Source organism: Carcharodon carcharias, chromosome 15, assembly GCF_017639515.1.
Source record: "Carcharodon carcharias isolate sCarCar2 chromosome 15, sCarCar2.pri, whole genome shotgun sequence".
Classification (NCBI taxonomy): Eukaryota; Metazoa; Chordata; class Chondrichthyes; order Lamniformes; family Lamnidae; genus Carcharodon; species Carcharodon carcharias.
In genome coordinates this window covers 122,578,585-122,595,147 of record NC_054481.1, presented here as the reverse complement: position 1 = coordinate 122,595,147, position 16,563 = coordinate 122,578,585, and the positions used below count along the sequence as shown (strand labels likewise).

Genomic DNA, 16,563 nt, shown 5'->3' with positions numbered 1-16,563 from the left:
GTGGGCTCTTATCTTAAGTAGCTTTCAAATGCCTTTTGAAAGATTCATCACCTTTGGTGGTGTCAGTTCAGTAAAGTGCATGGTTTTAAGATTCTGCATTTTTCAGAATCTTTCCATAGTATCACTTCAAGCAGATGATTAGTTCTGAGTAACACAATCTGTATGTAAAGTTAAAGAAAATGGACTGGGAATAACTCGAGAGAATGTTTTTAAAAATTTTAGAGCAAATATCTGTATCCCTCTTTAGAGATTTTACCCCACTTTCCAGGCCCATAGACTGCAAGGCACACAGATCATGTGGATCAGTAAAGAGTTTTATCTTTGTGTTTGCATTTTGTGGAAGATTCATTTTAAGTGATGCAGATATTACAGAGACAAAAAAAAACTATTTAAAAAACTTTATTGAAATAATCTGTACACAATAGAATACTTAAAATAATTTAAAAAACAGAATCCAAGTAGCCTCCAATTAGCTGCAATCCAATAAAGGACAGATAGGAGATCCTTTAGTTCATTAAACTTGAGAATCTTGCAGGTAACAGAGTCCAGCTGAAATCAAGCCAGACAGACAGCTCAAACTGATCCCAAACCTGGTAAATTCCTCCATCAAGGCTCATTATGTAGACACTGAAACTCACCATCCCAATGTCCTTAAGTCAAAATAAAATTCAGTGTAAAAAAAGTGTCCCACTTTAGGCTATACACAAAGTCATTAGATTCTAGGCTTCACTATGTGAAGCTGTATAGTGTTAAAAAGTCAATAATCACATTTTGAAAGCTATGTCAGTATTCCACCAGTAATAGTAAAATACGTGTTAAGATGTTTCTTGCACTAATGAGAAGGATCACATCGCTCATGCCCAAGATAGTCAAGGTTTGTCTCAAAGACCCGTCAATACATCAATCATTTTTGGCAACTTGCTTGATACAATTAGCCAGTGTTCCAAGGGAAAATGGTTAAAGTGAATTGCAAGCTTCAACAGCCACAACATATGTGGCTTATTTCCAGTGCCAGGAGCTGCTTTATTTACACAAGCTGAATACCACTAACTTGGTAAAGAGGAATCCCATATAGACCTTAAGATTTCACCAAGCAGAATAGGCATTGTAGAGCTATTACTGCAACTGGGATAGAAGCTAACAGTTGCTGTCCCAAATAGGTGACCAGATTTTAGTTGAAGAAAAACCAGTCCACAGCTGAAGCAGTAGCTTTCAAAAACAAAGGGTTTAAAAACAGTGGATATTTTCATTTCCAGTATGATACACCTGTAAATTAAGAACTAGAACAAATATGGAAGAGGCAATTTTAATTTCAAGCATCAGGTGAGTATTGCAGAATGCAGAGATTTCTGCCAGTCTTTCCCAAAATATAACCAAAGAGCAAGAAAAGTGAGTGAAGAACAGAAATAAGACCACCTCACCCCCTGTGACCTGAAAGATTCTGAAATATGCATATTGCTGGAGACTTGTGTGACAACCCAAAGAATTAATTTCCTCATTACAAGAGAGATTAGGGTGAACTGTGACAGGAACAATGAATTTTGGTTTCACCCCCCTTCCCCCACCCCACTCCAAAAGAACTGACCAGTTGATCAAAAGTGCCACAAATCAATCATCGACTCTGCTTGTTAGGCAGCAGGGAATTCCAGGCATTTCTGAAGCCTCTTACCAGCTGCATGGTTCTCAATATTAAAATGAGATTGTGCTGGTGAATAAAGATGACATAATTTATCACTTTGTGATCAAGAGTGATAAAGGGAGCATGTCACGTAACCACTATTTAAAAAAGTGTTTACATACACCTTGGCCCCAAGAATATCAAGCGTTACACTTTTCCCAGCAAGGTTCCTGGACTGTGCAGAATATATTTTTTAAAGTTACTGCAGACACAAGTGACTTGAATCCAATCAACTTGCAGCAACAGAACATCAATCCAGCTGATGTTTCCATTTAACCCTCAGTACTCATTTGGATTGACTGCCATTCAATACACTGTTCATTTTGGTAGTTGCATTTCTGTCTGTGAGATAGTCAAGATTCAGCAATATCATTGCTTGTACCAGTACAGGAAATCAAGAACAACCCTCAGCTCACATCAAGTAATCATATTTGTTCTTGCTGTGATTGGTGCATCATGATTGTGCATCATGTGTGGAATATATTTAGAAGGTAGCTTTGAAAGTTATATTAGAACCATTTGGTTCTCTATTGATGCATCTTCCAAGTTCAAAGAAGGATAACAGAATGTCCAAATGGCATCCTATGTGCCAGCTCTTCCTTCCAACCTACTTGCCCAGACTATCTTGTAGTAGTGGTGATGGTGTAGCAATGGTGACTGGGGCGAATGTTGGGGAAGGACGTACAGTGCAGCTGAGATTCTGTGTGGCAATCGCACACCGGAGTGGCCATAACACAACACCAAGGAAAATGATCAGTACCAGTATAAACAGGACCAGCCTCTTCCAGTCACCAAGCAGGCCAAAAAAATTTTGTTGCCTATTGTCTGTTGCTGCCGGAGGTGGAGATGAATTTTCTGGTTTAGTTTCACCAATGTCAATACAGATACAAAAGTCAGAATTACCAGGCTCCTTGGAGTTCTTGCAGCAGAGTTTCTTGCCCTCCACCCACACTGGCTCTTCTAGTTGCAGCTGAGGAGGGAGTTTGGAGAGCAGTTCCTGGCTCGTTTTTAAAGCAGGGGTCCCTTCGTCAGGCAATGCTGTCTGGCTCCTGCAAAGTGGGCAGATGATCTCAGGGGTTTGGTTTGTAGGTATGGTGGCTGCGAGTCTGGCCAGACATTCCAAGCAGAAGGCATGCTGGCATTCAAGCAATTTGGGAGTCTTGAAGATGTTGTCATAGGAGCTGAAGCAGATGGTACATTCCAGATCTCCCTCAGAGTTCCCATCGGGGCTTTCCACAGCAGAAGAGCCTTCAGTGTGCCACACCTCAGTTGAGACAGACATTGTGCACCTGAGGGAAAAGTAAAAATATAAATGTCAAGGTGGTGGTTAACTTTTCTGAAAGGCTACGAATGCTACAATCACAAACAATGGAAAAAAAAAGTTTGCTGGAGTCTCGATTTAAAACCAAAACCATCAGTTTTGAACAATTGCTGGTATCAACTTTGGAGAACACACTTTCAGGACATCGTTCTGATCTTGACCGGAAGGAAACTAATACCAAACAAGATTCTTGTTCATTTCAGTAACAGATAATTTGATACACAAAGATTATGAAATTGTTACTGCCCAATGAGAGTTACCCCCCTCCCTTTAAAGATTGATCCTCAAGGCAGAGTAGCCAGATGAATTTGAGAAGAGTGTAGAGTACAGATAAAACACAAGAGTATGCCTTAAGTCTGCTGTATCCACCAAAATTGTACAACAGTCACAAGTCGGTGTATGGACACACCTAAGAAAATGAACCAACTGAAAATAGCCTCTTCCCGAAACTAAATCATGTACCAAGTGATCATGGAAAAGGGAAACCTCTGACAGCAAGGCTTCCCAAGATAAACCTCAACAGATAAAAGTGAGACCACAGAAATTGATTACAAATGGTTTTGCAATTTAACAGAAACAGACGAATTCAGAAGAGGGTGGAGTATAACAGTGAACCGACAAATAGAAATACAGAGACACGCACGAGGCAAACAGTTGTGTGGCAACCAAAACATTCATTTGTCAGAAAGGATTTTAAAGCAATCTTTCCAAAGTGGGAAAACAGTGCACTAATTAACCAGGCCATTCTGTTCCAAAATTACTTTAAAATTCAAATTAATTTTAAAAAACAGGGGTAATCAAAACTAGTAAACTTTGTTCAAATAAACACTTTAAAATCATGTACAGTCTCTCAAATTGAATTCAATCACTCAATTCAAGTTATCAAATCATTTGAATATTTTGAAGTCCTGAATTTTCACTGCTGTATTACTTATTTTTTTCAAAAAAAATTATTGGATGGTTGGGTCTGCACAAACAAGTGGATCATCATCAGACTCTAGGAAGAATATCCCCAACAGGGACAGTTGAGGCCAATAGTTGCTCTCCCCCCACTCACTGCCAGGCGGAGTTTAGTTATAACACAGTACAGACTGAAGACAGGGCAATGTGAAACTCTCAGGTTATTGATTTCATTGAAGAGGCAGCTGCTTTTTGACACACTTTTAGGTCCAATTTTTTTTTAAAAGACAGAAGGAAGTCATTCGGCCCGTCGTGCCTGTGCTGGCTCTCTACATGCACAACTCATCTTGTCACACTCCCGTCTTCCTAGCTTCGCAATTCTTCTCCCCACAACTTCAGATAATTATCCAATTCTCTTTTGAAAGCCAGAGAAAAAAAAGTAAACAATTCTTTGACGGGTTTAAAAATAGAAGTCGACCATACATTTCGTCTCCACTGAAAACTGATATTTCCCGAAAAAAAAGTTACTGAATGCTAAATATGGACTTATAATGTAGCAATCTACGCTGGGAATAAATTGCATACCGAGCAAGAAATTGAGAGAAGCTGTAACATTTGCTACTCAATCCACGTAATGGGGATTTTTAAAAAAAATCTCATTTTTCAGAAAAGTTTTACTTTGTAAACAGTTATCAAACTGCTCCTTAGTTAGTCTATAACTCGAGAGTTAACATTCAACCCAGAAAAAGCCCCCAGACTTAATTTAAGACAATTTAAACTAAACTCAGTTAATAAACTTTCTCTTGACAGAGTTTATTCGTGGAACAATCAGACTAGAAACCGATTAACAACCATACCTTGATCTGGGTGCTCAGAGCGAGGAGTTAATGTCCTATAACTTCTTGTTACAAGGCTGGATGAATATCTGATTATTCCCGCCGCCTGTGCGCTTTTTATAGACAACTGGCTCTAGTGTATTTCCTTGTTGTAGCCTGATCTCACCTGAATAGGTTTTGGGATTGCTGCTTGTGACTGGTTTCTTGGAAACTGGGCTGACTCATGAGGATGTCGCGCCAATCATCTCCCGGGTATATCCATGCTTCTGATACACGTTTCCTGCAACCCTTATGAAGCGGGACAGGGGATGGGCTTCAAAACAAAAAAATGATGGACCCATACCCCACAGAGTGGAGGAGATCAGCAAAATTAATGAGGCAGCACTAATTTGGCCCCTCTTATCCAAAAAGTGACTTGACGTTCGCAATAACGAGTTTAATTTCTCCCAATTACCGGAGTTTATTTTTAACCTGTTCGGAAGTAGATGCAAAACAAAAGGAAATCTGTTTTTAAGCTTGAGTTTCAATAAGACAAGCTGCCAACGTCTAAATGTTATTGTACCTTGGGATGTCAGTGTGAATACTGGGTCATGAGGACTCGAAACGTCAACTGTACTCTTCGCCGATGCTGCCTGACCTGCTGAGTTTTTCCAGGTATTTCTGTTTTTGTTTTGAATACTTAACCCACCTGACTGAGGTGTTTAAAGGAATTAATCTTCCTTAGTCTAATCTTCCTATTCAGTGTGACTTCAGGACGTTGCTTCCTGGTAGTGAATAATTATCTCTTGATAGATTTGATTTAGTTATTTGGGCTGAATGTCTTTCGCTACTGCATGATTCTGTGATTGTAATGATGACTGGTCATGTAGTAATTGAAGGTCTAACCTCTCCTACTGCTTATCAGGAGTCATGTGATTGTTTGTTTGTTTTTGGAGGCTCTGACCTATGAGCCCCAAGTGGGTAATCCATGGGCGTGGCTTATTGTGGAGGACCTGGTTCAAGTATGTTGCATTTAAAAAGTTCTCAAGACTCGAAACGTCAACTCCTTTCATCTCCGCCGATGCTGCTAGACCTGCTGAGTTTTTCCAGGTAATTCTGTTTTTGTTTTTGTTTTTGTTTTGGATTTCCAGCATCTGCAGTTTTTTGTTTTTATCTCAATAAAGTTATCTGTTTCTGGTTGAAACCTAAATACCTGGAAAAACTCAGCAGGTCTGGCAGCATCGGCAGAGAAAAGCACAGTTGACGTTTCGAGTCCTCATGACCCTTCAACAGAATTAAGTAAAAGTCGGAAAGGGGGTGAAATATAAGCTGGTTTAAGGAGGAAGGAAGGAGGGAGGTTGTCTTCCCCTGTTGAGTTTTTCCAGGTATTTCTGTTTCTGTTTTTGTTTTGGATTTCCAGCATAAGCAATTTTTTTGTTTTTATCTCTGGTTGAAACCTGCCTGGCATGTTAATTCAGTACAGGTCACAAATAATCTGTGTGAAAATTTTCTTTTTGTTCAATCTCAGGACTTGGGTTAGAGTGGTATTTATTCCTCATTACCCAGGCAAAGGGCTTTCTCCATGGACTGATACAACTCTTGTGGAGACAGGTCTCCTGCAATGGACTTTGGTTGGGAATTTCAGGATAATAATCAATGATGATGAAACAGTTGTGAAATATATCCAGCTCAAGATAGTGGATGACCAAGGGCATCCTATAGATGCTGCAGCCAGTACACCAGTGATACACAGAAGTACATAGGATATGTGGCACAGAAACAGGCCATTCATCCCAATGAATCCATGCTGATGTTTAAGCTCCACTCGAACCTCCTCCCATCTTTTTCTCCGCTAAATCTACCATTGTGACCATCTATTCTATTCTCCCTCATATGCTTGTCTAGTTTCCCATTGAATGCATCTATACTGCTCACTGCAACTGCTCTCTGTGCAAGCGAGTTAATTAAGATAAGTTTCTTCTGAATTCCCTATTGGATTTCTTGGTGACTATCTTGAATTGATGTCCTCTAGTTATGGTCCCTCCCACAAGAGGAAACATTGTCTATATCTAGTTGTCTTCTGTAGAAGAGTCATACGGAGTCAACATTAATTCTGTCTTTCTCTCCACAGATGCTGTCAGATCTGAGTTTTTACAACAATTTTTGTTTCAGATTTCCAGCATTCGTAGTATTTTGCTTTTATCTATATCTACCTATCTACCCTATGAAAACCTTTCATAATTTCAAAGACCTCTATTAGGATACCTAGGGTTACCAACTTTAAATAAATTTATTCCTGGAAGTTTCATCGCATGACTTGTCCCCACACTCCAGCCATTAGTCAGTCAGCACATCCATTCTTGTGTCAGCCAACAGCATTGTTTTCCCATTTTCAATATTTTCATATCTGATAAAGAGAAATGGTCAAAGAAAGTGACAAAGGGTGTTTTTTAGTGTCCTGATGATTTTTCTCCTGGATTGCACAAGGCAGTGTCCTGGAGATTGATCTTCAATTCCTGGAGACTCTAGGCCAATCCTGGAGGGTTGGCAACCCTCAGCTTTCTTTTATCATAATGTGGGTGGCAAATGAGGCTTGTGGGAGGGGTACTGATCAAACAAAGTGTTGTCTTGGAAGGTGTAAGCTTGAGTATCATTATATCTGCACTCATCCAAGCAAATGGGTAAGTATCCCATCATGTGGCTGACTTGATAATCTTTGAAATCTTTTAAATATGTGGCTGACTTGATGGTGGAGAGGGATTGAGAGGGGAGTTATTGGTCAGAGAGTAGACAGCCTCTGCTGTGCTCTTGTGAATGAGATAGAATGCACTGACAAACAGTATCCATGTGATGCCCCTTCTGAATTAAAATATAATCAAATCATTTTATTTTTCCTTTTTTCCTTGTCTCTGCTCCTTCTGCAGATTGGATATGCACTGGGCAAGAGACTTGCCATTGGAAAAAAGATGAGGGAGATGATTGAAACAATGAACGGTTGCTTATATATCTAGGACATATTTTACTCCCAGTTTGTCAGTCAATCCCTGTCAGTTTATCCTCTCACCGACACATGTTAAGGATTGAAATGAAATTGTTGTTGGTCTTCTGTTTTCTTGCCTAACACTGAAAAAATCTTCCATCTGGTTACAATAAAACCTGTTCCTGCAGTTCTTGAGTTTTTAGCTTAATAGCATTGTTTAAAAAATAGGAAATGCCTGTGAGTGGAGTGACTATGTCTTATAGTAACATTTTAGTTAGCACCTGCTTAGTGTAGCTCACTAACACATTCAGTCAGCATCTTACAATAAACTGGGCGCTTGCTGATCGTATGACCATTGACTCATTATTAAACTAATTACAATGTTAGGTGGACAAAGTTAGAATGCCAGCATGTTTAACACAGTTAATTAAAATGAAAGTGCATTTTTTAAAAATATTATATCATGGAATATGGGCATCACTGGCAAGGCCAGCATTTGTTGCCCATTCCTATTTGCCCTTGAACTGAATGGCTTGCTGACAATTTGGGGGGCAATTAAGAGTTAACCCCATTTGATGTCAGTCTGGAGTCCATACCAGGTAAGGATGGCAGATTTCCTTCTCTAAACAGACATTAGTGAGCCAGATGAGTTTTTACAATTAATGATGATTATGAAACTAACTTATAATTCCAGGTCTTTTTTCACTAATTGAATTTAAATTCCCTCAGATGTTATAGTGGGATTTGAACCTGTGTCCCTGGAGCATTAGCCTGGGTCTTTGGTCTAGTGATATTGCCACTACACCACCTTCTCTCCCAGTTAGAGGAGAAACTGACTGTGGAAGTTACCCTGTCAAGAGCTACTTGCATTTATATAGCACTTTCAATGTAGCCTCTAAGCACTTCACAGGAGCAATTATCCAATAAAATTTGACACAGAGCCACAAAAGGAAATATTAATCAAAGAAGTCCTTTTTTTAAGGAGTGTTTAAAGGACAGAGAGAGGTAATGAGATGGAGAGATTTAGGGAGGGAACCTGTGCAAATTGCCACAGGATAGTTTCATCCAACAAATCATTTGCCCTAATTTATACAAAAATAATAAACATGGTGGAGTGATTTTGAGGTGGGTCTATCATCTCAATTATAAAGCATCCAGTTTTCACTCTAAGGACCTCGGATATCAAATTATCAATGAAATCACTACACCACCTTTAATATCACGGGATAAATATAGAAGAATAAGGCTATGTGGTGCATCTTTCTTAAAAATACTGAGAGCCCATCCCAAATCAAGCCATAAGTTCCAATGTCTGAGGTTTTTTGCCTCCACTACTCTCCTTCAAATCCTACTCCATATGGGCGCCTCTGGAAAAAGTTCTTCCTGACATCAATCCTTAAAGCTCCTTCACTTCTTTGAACCTAGGCTGAATTTTTCAAGATGTACCTTAGAACCTACATTACAATAGTGACTACGTTTCAAAAAGCTCTACATTGATTGTAAAATTCTTTGAGATGGCCTGAGATTGTGAATGGCACTTGCAAGTTAGTTCTTTTATTTTAAATATTCCAGGTTAATTTTTATACCATTCAATAGAATTCTATAGCAGAGAGCTGACCATTCAGCCGACCATGCTGTGCCACTTCTTGGAAAGCATGCTCCAAATGGTCCCATTCCTCTACTCTTTCACCATAGCCCTGCAATTTTCCTCTTTTTCAAGCACATATCCAATTTCCTTCTAAAAGTTACTATTGAAAATGCTTCTGCCATCCTTTCATGTGATAGCAGGATCATTGCCCGCATTCTCCTCCAGCAGAGTATAATGTGGAGAAAATGTGAACTTGTCCACTTTGGCAGAAAGAATAAAAAAGCAGCACGTTATCAGAATGGAGAGAGGCTGCAGAACTCGATGGTACAGAGGGACCTGGGTATCCTGGTTCACGAATCACAAAACGTTACTTTGCAGATACAGCAGGTGATTAGGAAGGCAAATGGAATATTGGTATTTATTTGGAATATAAAAGTAGGGATGTTTTGCTGCAGTTGTACAGGGCATCGGTGAGACCACATTTAGAGTACTCTGTATAGTTTTGGTCTCTTTCTTTAAGAAAGGACATAATTGCATGAGAAGCAGTTCAGAGGATGTTCACTCGACTGATACCTGTGATGAGGGGATATCTTCTGAGGAAAGGTTGAACTGACTGGGCCTGTACCCATTGGAGTTTCGAAGAATGAGAGGGGATCTTATTGAAACATATAAGATCCTGAGGGGACTTGACAGGGTGGATGCTGCAGGGAGGTTTGTTCTTGTGGGAGACACCAGAATTAAGGGACACAGTTTAAGGATAAAGGGTCTCCTATTTAAGATGGAGATTAGGAGAAAATCTTTCTCTGAGGTTCATGAGTCTGTGGAATTCTCTTACCCAGAGTGGTAGAGGCAGGCGTAGATGGATTCTTGACTAATAAGGGAATGAAGAGTTATCAGGGTTAGGCAGAAATGTGGAGTTGCGGCCACAATCAGATCAGCTGTGATCTTATTGAGTGGAGGAGCAGGCTAGAAGGGCTGAATGTCCAACTCCAGCTCCTATTTCATATGTATGTTCATAGTGCATTCCAGATCAGAATAGATTGCAAAAAATACTTAGCATGTTTCTAAAAAGTCCATCAATAGAACCCCTCAATGTTGAAGAACTCCAGTATTTCTTATCTATCTTCCCCCGTCTTCTGATGTTGGAGGATCAGCTTCTGAATTACTTCCAAAAGGCTCGACTGTTTTATACTTTGGAGACGAGATGGTGTGGCCTGACCAATGCATTCTCATTTATTCATTATCTAAATTCGTTGGAAGAAAACTGAAAATGTGGCATAAACCATTCCTCCTCCCCCTTCCTTTTTGAGAAGGAGACTTGGATAATCTGAAATGCTGCAACGGGTTGCTTTGGTGAGGTTAAAAAGATCCTGTATCATTTCAAAACTATTGCCATCACTGCTTCATTCTATTCTCCTTGCAGGATGAAATGGATGTAGGTGCTTTAAACAGTGAAGCCATTCTATTGCAAAACACTCAATCTTGCAGAAGTTGAAAATAGCTGAGATTATCAGTCATCTCATCTCCAACTGTTGAGTTAGTAAAGGTTTCAGAATACAGTAGAGTCTCTTACAACATCCCAACTGTGTTGCAGCTACTTAATGGTATAATTAAAACGTAATAATAATAGGACTACTGTTTTCTCATCCTTTTTTAAAAAAAGTCTTTATTAGAAAATTTATATACAGTTCTACTCTCAAACACCTTGTCTCTCAACATCTTTCATCATAACATTCTTATAAATGATATCCATTAGGAAAAATATTCATTAATTGGTTTATATGATCTATTTATAGCCTATGCTGATCTCACACCTTATGACTGTGAGACACCTCTGGTGAGAAGTCAGTCTGCAGGAATTTCTAAGACTCTCAGCGTAGAAACTGCAAAGAGCTCAAGACAGGAACTGTCTTGCAGTAACCTGCACAAAGCACTCCTCTTTGTTTCAGGACTAAAGTGTGTGTGTTGAATTCTGCATGTCACCTTTGCAAATGGTAGTGAATCTTTTTTACAAATCAAAGAATTCTTAACTGCTGCAGTTTAAGGGAGCAGGAGCATAATGAATATAGCTACCCAGAGCTGCAGTCTTTGAATTACATTAGACGATCTGTCTTATGCAAGAAAAAATAGAAATATTTCTGTTTTGATGTATAACTGAGCTGTACTTCACTCAAATCTCTCAAACAACTACAGAGCAATTTATGAATAATGACCATTTGGGTTAGATACAGGAAGATGCCTAGAGCCAATTGAATTCTGCTCCAGGAAGGAGCTTAGAAAGGCAGACATTTAGTGCAAAGGGCAATATAGCCTAATACGTGGAAGCCAGGTACTTACTAGGTACCACAGGAATGAAAATACAACGCACCACTTGCTGTTCTGATCACGTGACAACATGCTTCAAGGTTTAAATCACAAGCACTATATCGTCATGTTTCATAGTCCTCCCTGTCATCAATAAACCTTCAACCTATAATTAGTTGTAAACACCAATTTTAAATAGCCACTATTATTTAAAATGGCTTTGCCTTAGGTGATTTACATGAACAAGCACTGTTGGCATTCATTTCTAACGTGCACTGAAGCCAGAGTTGTTGGAAGAACAGAGTGGAAAAAAAAATCATTATAGTACCGAGCACATTGCTCTTAGCCAGGTGGAATTTAGGAAACCCAGTCAATGTTATCTTTTTACTTAAAAGGGCAATGTCCCACATTGGGCAGGATGCAATGCCTTCCCCCAAGGTGAGTTTAGTGAGAGGTGGGGCATTTAATCAAGTTGGCGGGTGGCCATGTTCCTGCCTCACTTAAGTCTGGGGTGGGAAGGCTTGTGCAGCCCTCCCTGCCCTGCCAACAATTGAAATCTTAAGTGGGTAATTAATGCCCACTTAAGGGCCTCATCCTGCCGTTGCTGGTATTCACCCAGCTGCAGGGCGAGGGACACACCATGCTGGAAGCCCGAAAAGCAAACCCTGTCAGTGTAGCTTGTGGGCTTCTAAAGGAGGTCCCTCATCGAAAGGCCTGAACGAGGGACCTGGCATCGAGGTTTCTGACCTCAGAGAAGGCCCGAGGCTGCCCAGCTTGATTGGCACTTAATTCAGCGGGCCTCCCTGAAAGGTGGCGATGCAGGGCTCACACTCTCCCCATCTAGTGGGCGAGACCCCCTGTCTCCTCTGTTAAATACCCTCCATTGTCTCTCATCTCTGCTTCGTCTCTCTCAACCTTCCCCCTGCCTTTTCTTCACTCTTCTCCTCTCTGAGGGGACTCACTAACATAACAAGTGTGAGTACACTTCAAAAGTAATTAATTGTCTTGTAAGAACTTTGGGGCCTTTAGGGGTGTGAAAAACACCCAGCAGACATAAGTTCTTTCTAAAACAAAAACAGAATTACCTGGAAAAACTCAGCAGGTCTGGCAGCATCGGCGGAGAAGAAAAGAGTTAACGTTTCGAGTCCTCATGACCCTTCGACAGAACTCGAAACGTCAACTCTTTTCTTCTCCGCCGATGCTGCCAGACCTGCTGAGTTTTTCCAGGTAATTCTGTTTTTGTTTTGGATTTCCAGCATCCGCAGTTTTTTTGTTTTTATATAAGTTCTTTCTAGTTTGGGAAGCTCAGAGTTACTAATGGAACAGCTGAGTAGGGGAACTGGGAGAAAAGCAGCTGTTGGGAAAGTAATGAAGTGGAATTTTGTGACATGCAAGGACTGATTATTAATCTTCCAGTCCAGCACCCACTCAAAAATCTGTTCAATTTTCAAAAAAATATCTATATCCTTAAAACCCTAGCCATCTACTGTAAAGGAACAGCTTTAGCTCCAGTCCAAGATTGGAAGCCTCCATTATAATTTTATGTTAAATGTATGGCTCATGATTGTGGTCAAAAAGCATTATGTTTGTTCAGAGATTCAGTGAATTTAACTCATGCTACTCCTTATTTTGTTCACTCTCTTATCCAGATAATGGACGCAAGTAGCTACTCCTTGCTGAGGTGTCTGTCCGTTGAACCAGATTGTTAAATGAGACAGTGATTTACCAGAATCCTGGTGCTTCTAGTAAAAGATGGGGTGGAATTTTCCAGTGCCACCAGCATCAGGCATTGTAATGGGCAGGAGGGGAAAATTTGGAGAGCGGCCAAAAGTCCCACTGCATTGATGCCCACTGCTGGCGGGACTGTGTCTCTGTTTTGACGTGGCTTCCGTATCATTGGTCAGTCCAGAATTGTATCCATCCTCCAGAATTTTCCCGTTGCAAGACCTAGAGGAGGTGCAGCCGCAGAACAGAATTCACAACTACAGGCTTCATTTCTCTTGTTTTCTTGCAGCATCAATTTGAAGGGAAAGAAATTGCATTCATATAGCACCTTTCACAACCTCGGGATGACCCAGAACAGCCAATGAAATGCTTTTGAAGTGTAGTCAATGTTGTGAATGTTGTGAATGTTGCACAGCAAGATCCCACAAATAGCAATGAAGTAACGAGCAGGTAAGTTTTTGATGTTAGCTGAGGAATAATTATTGGGGCAATTTTACCGATGGGCAAGATTTCCTTTTGCTTCAGTGGAAGTTTGTTTTATCGATTCACTATTTAAAGTTGTTGCATTTTGTTTCATTTTCTTTCCTTTAAATGTAATTGTCTTCACTTTTTTTTTGAATCTGTTCTCTGGTTAAGTTCATCCTCTATTACCGCCACCCCCTCCCCATCCCTATGCTGATATTAGTTGCAGTCCTTGTGTCAGTTTGTTCATTACTGCTAACCTGACCTAATTTTCTCAGTGCCCTCCTTAATCCCTCATCCTTATTCATTTAAAGGGATTGAAATTGTGCTGTGTGATATCAGTAACAAGCAGTCTTATTGAGACTGGAATTACTGACCTATATTTAAACAATAAGAGCTGTACAAGATCTTGCTTTCTTCTTGTACATCGCTTACCTAATGCTGACCTGTATAAAACTTCATTCACTAGCTTGGGCCCTTCCCAGTCTCCTCCTGCATTATCAGGCGTTGGCACCATGGACTTCCATGTGTTGGTCCATGGTTATGCTTGGCAAGATACTGCAGTGGTTTGCTGTTGTCTTCTGGAGAGGTTTGATAGGTCCAAAGTTACTAGTTCTACCCACTTCCCCCCCCACCCCCGAAAGCATGCTATACTTACCACACACCATGTGCCTCGTTACTAGGCATTGTTATTTTCCAAGAAGTATCAATCTAATTTACATTTGAATGAATCAATACTAACTGCTTCCGTGGGAACCTGTTCCATAGATTGACCCTATGAAATATTGTTTTCACAGATTGGTTTTGAATTGGCCCTCATTCAAGAGCCTGCTACGACCTCTGGCTCTATTGTAGAGTGTTTAACTTGAGACGTTGTGGCCGGCCGTTGTCATTTCCCTGGATAATTTGCCCTCTTGCCATGGCTTGTTAAAGCGGACAAAATGAGCACAAGTGAAATGGACATGTTACATTTTTTTTTAGAATTTCTGCTCCTTGTCCAGGCAAAGCTGCATTTTACTGAAGACAAAAATGATCATTTATTGGAACCTAAATGTTTGAAGTGCCTGCTCGGCAACTACAAGCCTTGAGTTTGATAAAACTAAGTCTTTTTAAACTGCTAGGAGGAGGCATTTTTATGCTTTGAACTGTTCCAGTTCGATTTCACAATCAAATGAAGATGATGTATAGCACAGGTTCACTTTTATATGTTTGGGACTAAGTGTTGTGGATTTTGATTTCCCATTGACCTTCTCATTTCCATGCCTCAAGATTTATGTTTGGAGAAGACACTAATTTGTTTAAAAAAAATATTTGTTCATAGGAACTGGGTGATGCTGGCAAGATCTGAGGCAGGTTGTTTAATTCCCTGATGCTCCTGACTGTATCCCTCTCCCTAGCTCAACGCGGAATGCTCATTATCCTGTTCAATCCTGAGTTGAGCATTGAGATTTTTTTTTTTTTTTTTTATTTCTTCTCCAGGGTGTGGGCATTGCTGACCAGGCCAGCTTTTATTGCCCATCCCTAATTGCCCTTGAAAATGTGGTGGTGAGCTGCCTTCTTGAACCGCTGCAGCCCATATGGTGCAGGTACACATTCACTTATTGACTTTCTAGCCGTTTGATACAACTGAGTAGCTTGCTAGACCAGCTCAACGGGCGTTTCCGAGTCCTCCGCCCTATCCATCACCAAGATAGCGTACTTTGAACTATGCAAGATCCACACTTTCCTCACTCCGATCTGCGCTCCTCCGCTGCTGAGTGTTGTGTCCATGTCCTCAAACTCACTCAATTTTTCAACTGCCCTCCTCACCATTGTTCAGAACTCCTCTTTATAAAGCTCCGAAAGATCTAAAGCCCTTACCACTTGCATTAGGTCTTACTGACCCATCAGCTCTATTCTCACTGACCTAGCCACTCTCTTCCTATCACCCAACAGATGAATTCAGATTTTTTTTGGGTCTGTCTTTGAGTCCTTAAATGCCCTTAATCTGAACTGTTCCTACAACCAATCCCAGCCTTATTTCCAGCCTATAGACTGCTGTGGGCTTGCTACCTTACATTCATTCCTAATTTAAATGGCTCAGTTAAAAAAATTCCCTTTGTTTTCTGCATAGAGGTTTATGGCACAGAAGGAGGCTATTCTACATCCCCTGCTGACTGATGAAGCTATCCAGTCTATCCTTATTTCCAATTGCTCCATAGCCTCACCCCTCCCTGTCTCTGTAATCTCCCCCAGCCTCGGAACCCTCTGAGATATCTGCACTCAACTAATTCTGGCCTCTTGAGCATGCCTGATTTTAATCGCTCTGCTATTGGAGGGCATGCCTTGAGCTATCTTGACTCTAAGCTTTGGAATACCCTGGCTATATATCTCTCCACCTCTCTACCTTGCTTTCCTCCTTTAAGACACACTCCTTAAACCTTCCTCTTAGGTCAAGCTTTTGGTCATCTGTCTTATATGTACTTATGTCATATTTTGTAATGCGCTTACGCAGTGCCTTCATTATATTGAAAGTGCTATATAAATGCAAGTTGCTATTGTTGATTTCCACGTTATAATCACTTTGTGGGTAAATAAATTCCTCCTGAACTCCTGATTGGATTTGTTACTGATTATTTTATATTTATAACTCCAAATTTGTACTCTTGTACCTTTTGTACCCTGGAAACTTATTCCTCAAATTTTATCAACTTAACGCATTCTTAGAATCTGACCTTTTTGAAAGTAAATAACAATATTTTCACAATGTTTTAGGTTAACTTGCTTCATGCATATCTTTAAACTTTGTGC

General features: G+C 40.2%; 1 protein-coding gene and 1 long non-coding RNA gene across 7 annotated transcripts in view; one reads left to right on the top strand and one right to left on the bottom strand.

Annotated features, from left to right (window-relative positions):
* Nucleotides 1-383: 383 nt before the first annotated feature.
* LOC121288519 (RING finger protein 223) overlaps nt 384-16,563 on the bottom strand; it is a 90,745-nt gene continuing 74,565 nt past the window's right edge. For 3 of the 4 annotated variants that reach the window (XM_041207081.1, XM_041207080.1, XM_041207082.1), the window contains one exon: nt 2,799-2,967. In XM_041207081.1, the coding sequence (XP_041063015.1) occupies nt 2,944-2,967 (24 nt within the window). In that variant the 3' untranslated portion in view covers nt 2,799-2,943. Of the gene's footprint in view, nt 2,968-4,756; nt 4,895-16,563 lie in introns of those variants that run through there. The other variant, XM_041207079.1, reaches the window with a different exon arrangement.
* LOC121288520 lies at nt 5,034-16,369 on the top strand. Of its 3 annotated transcripts, none has more exons than XR_005945370.1 (3): nt 5,034-5,389; nt 13,236-13,761; nt 14,571-16,369. It is a non-coding gene; the product is annotated as an uncharacterized LOC121288520 (long non-coding RNA). The 3 variants fall into 3 exon arrangements; XR_005945371.1 differs by lacking the exon at nt 5,034-5,389 and adding an exon at nt 5,765-5,824; XR_005945372.1 differs by lacking the exon at nt 5,034-5,389 and adding an exon at nt 6,042-6,099.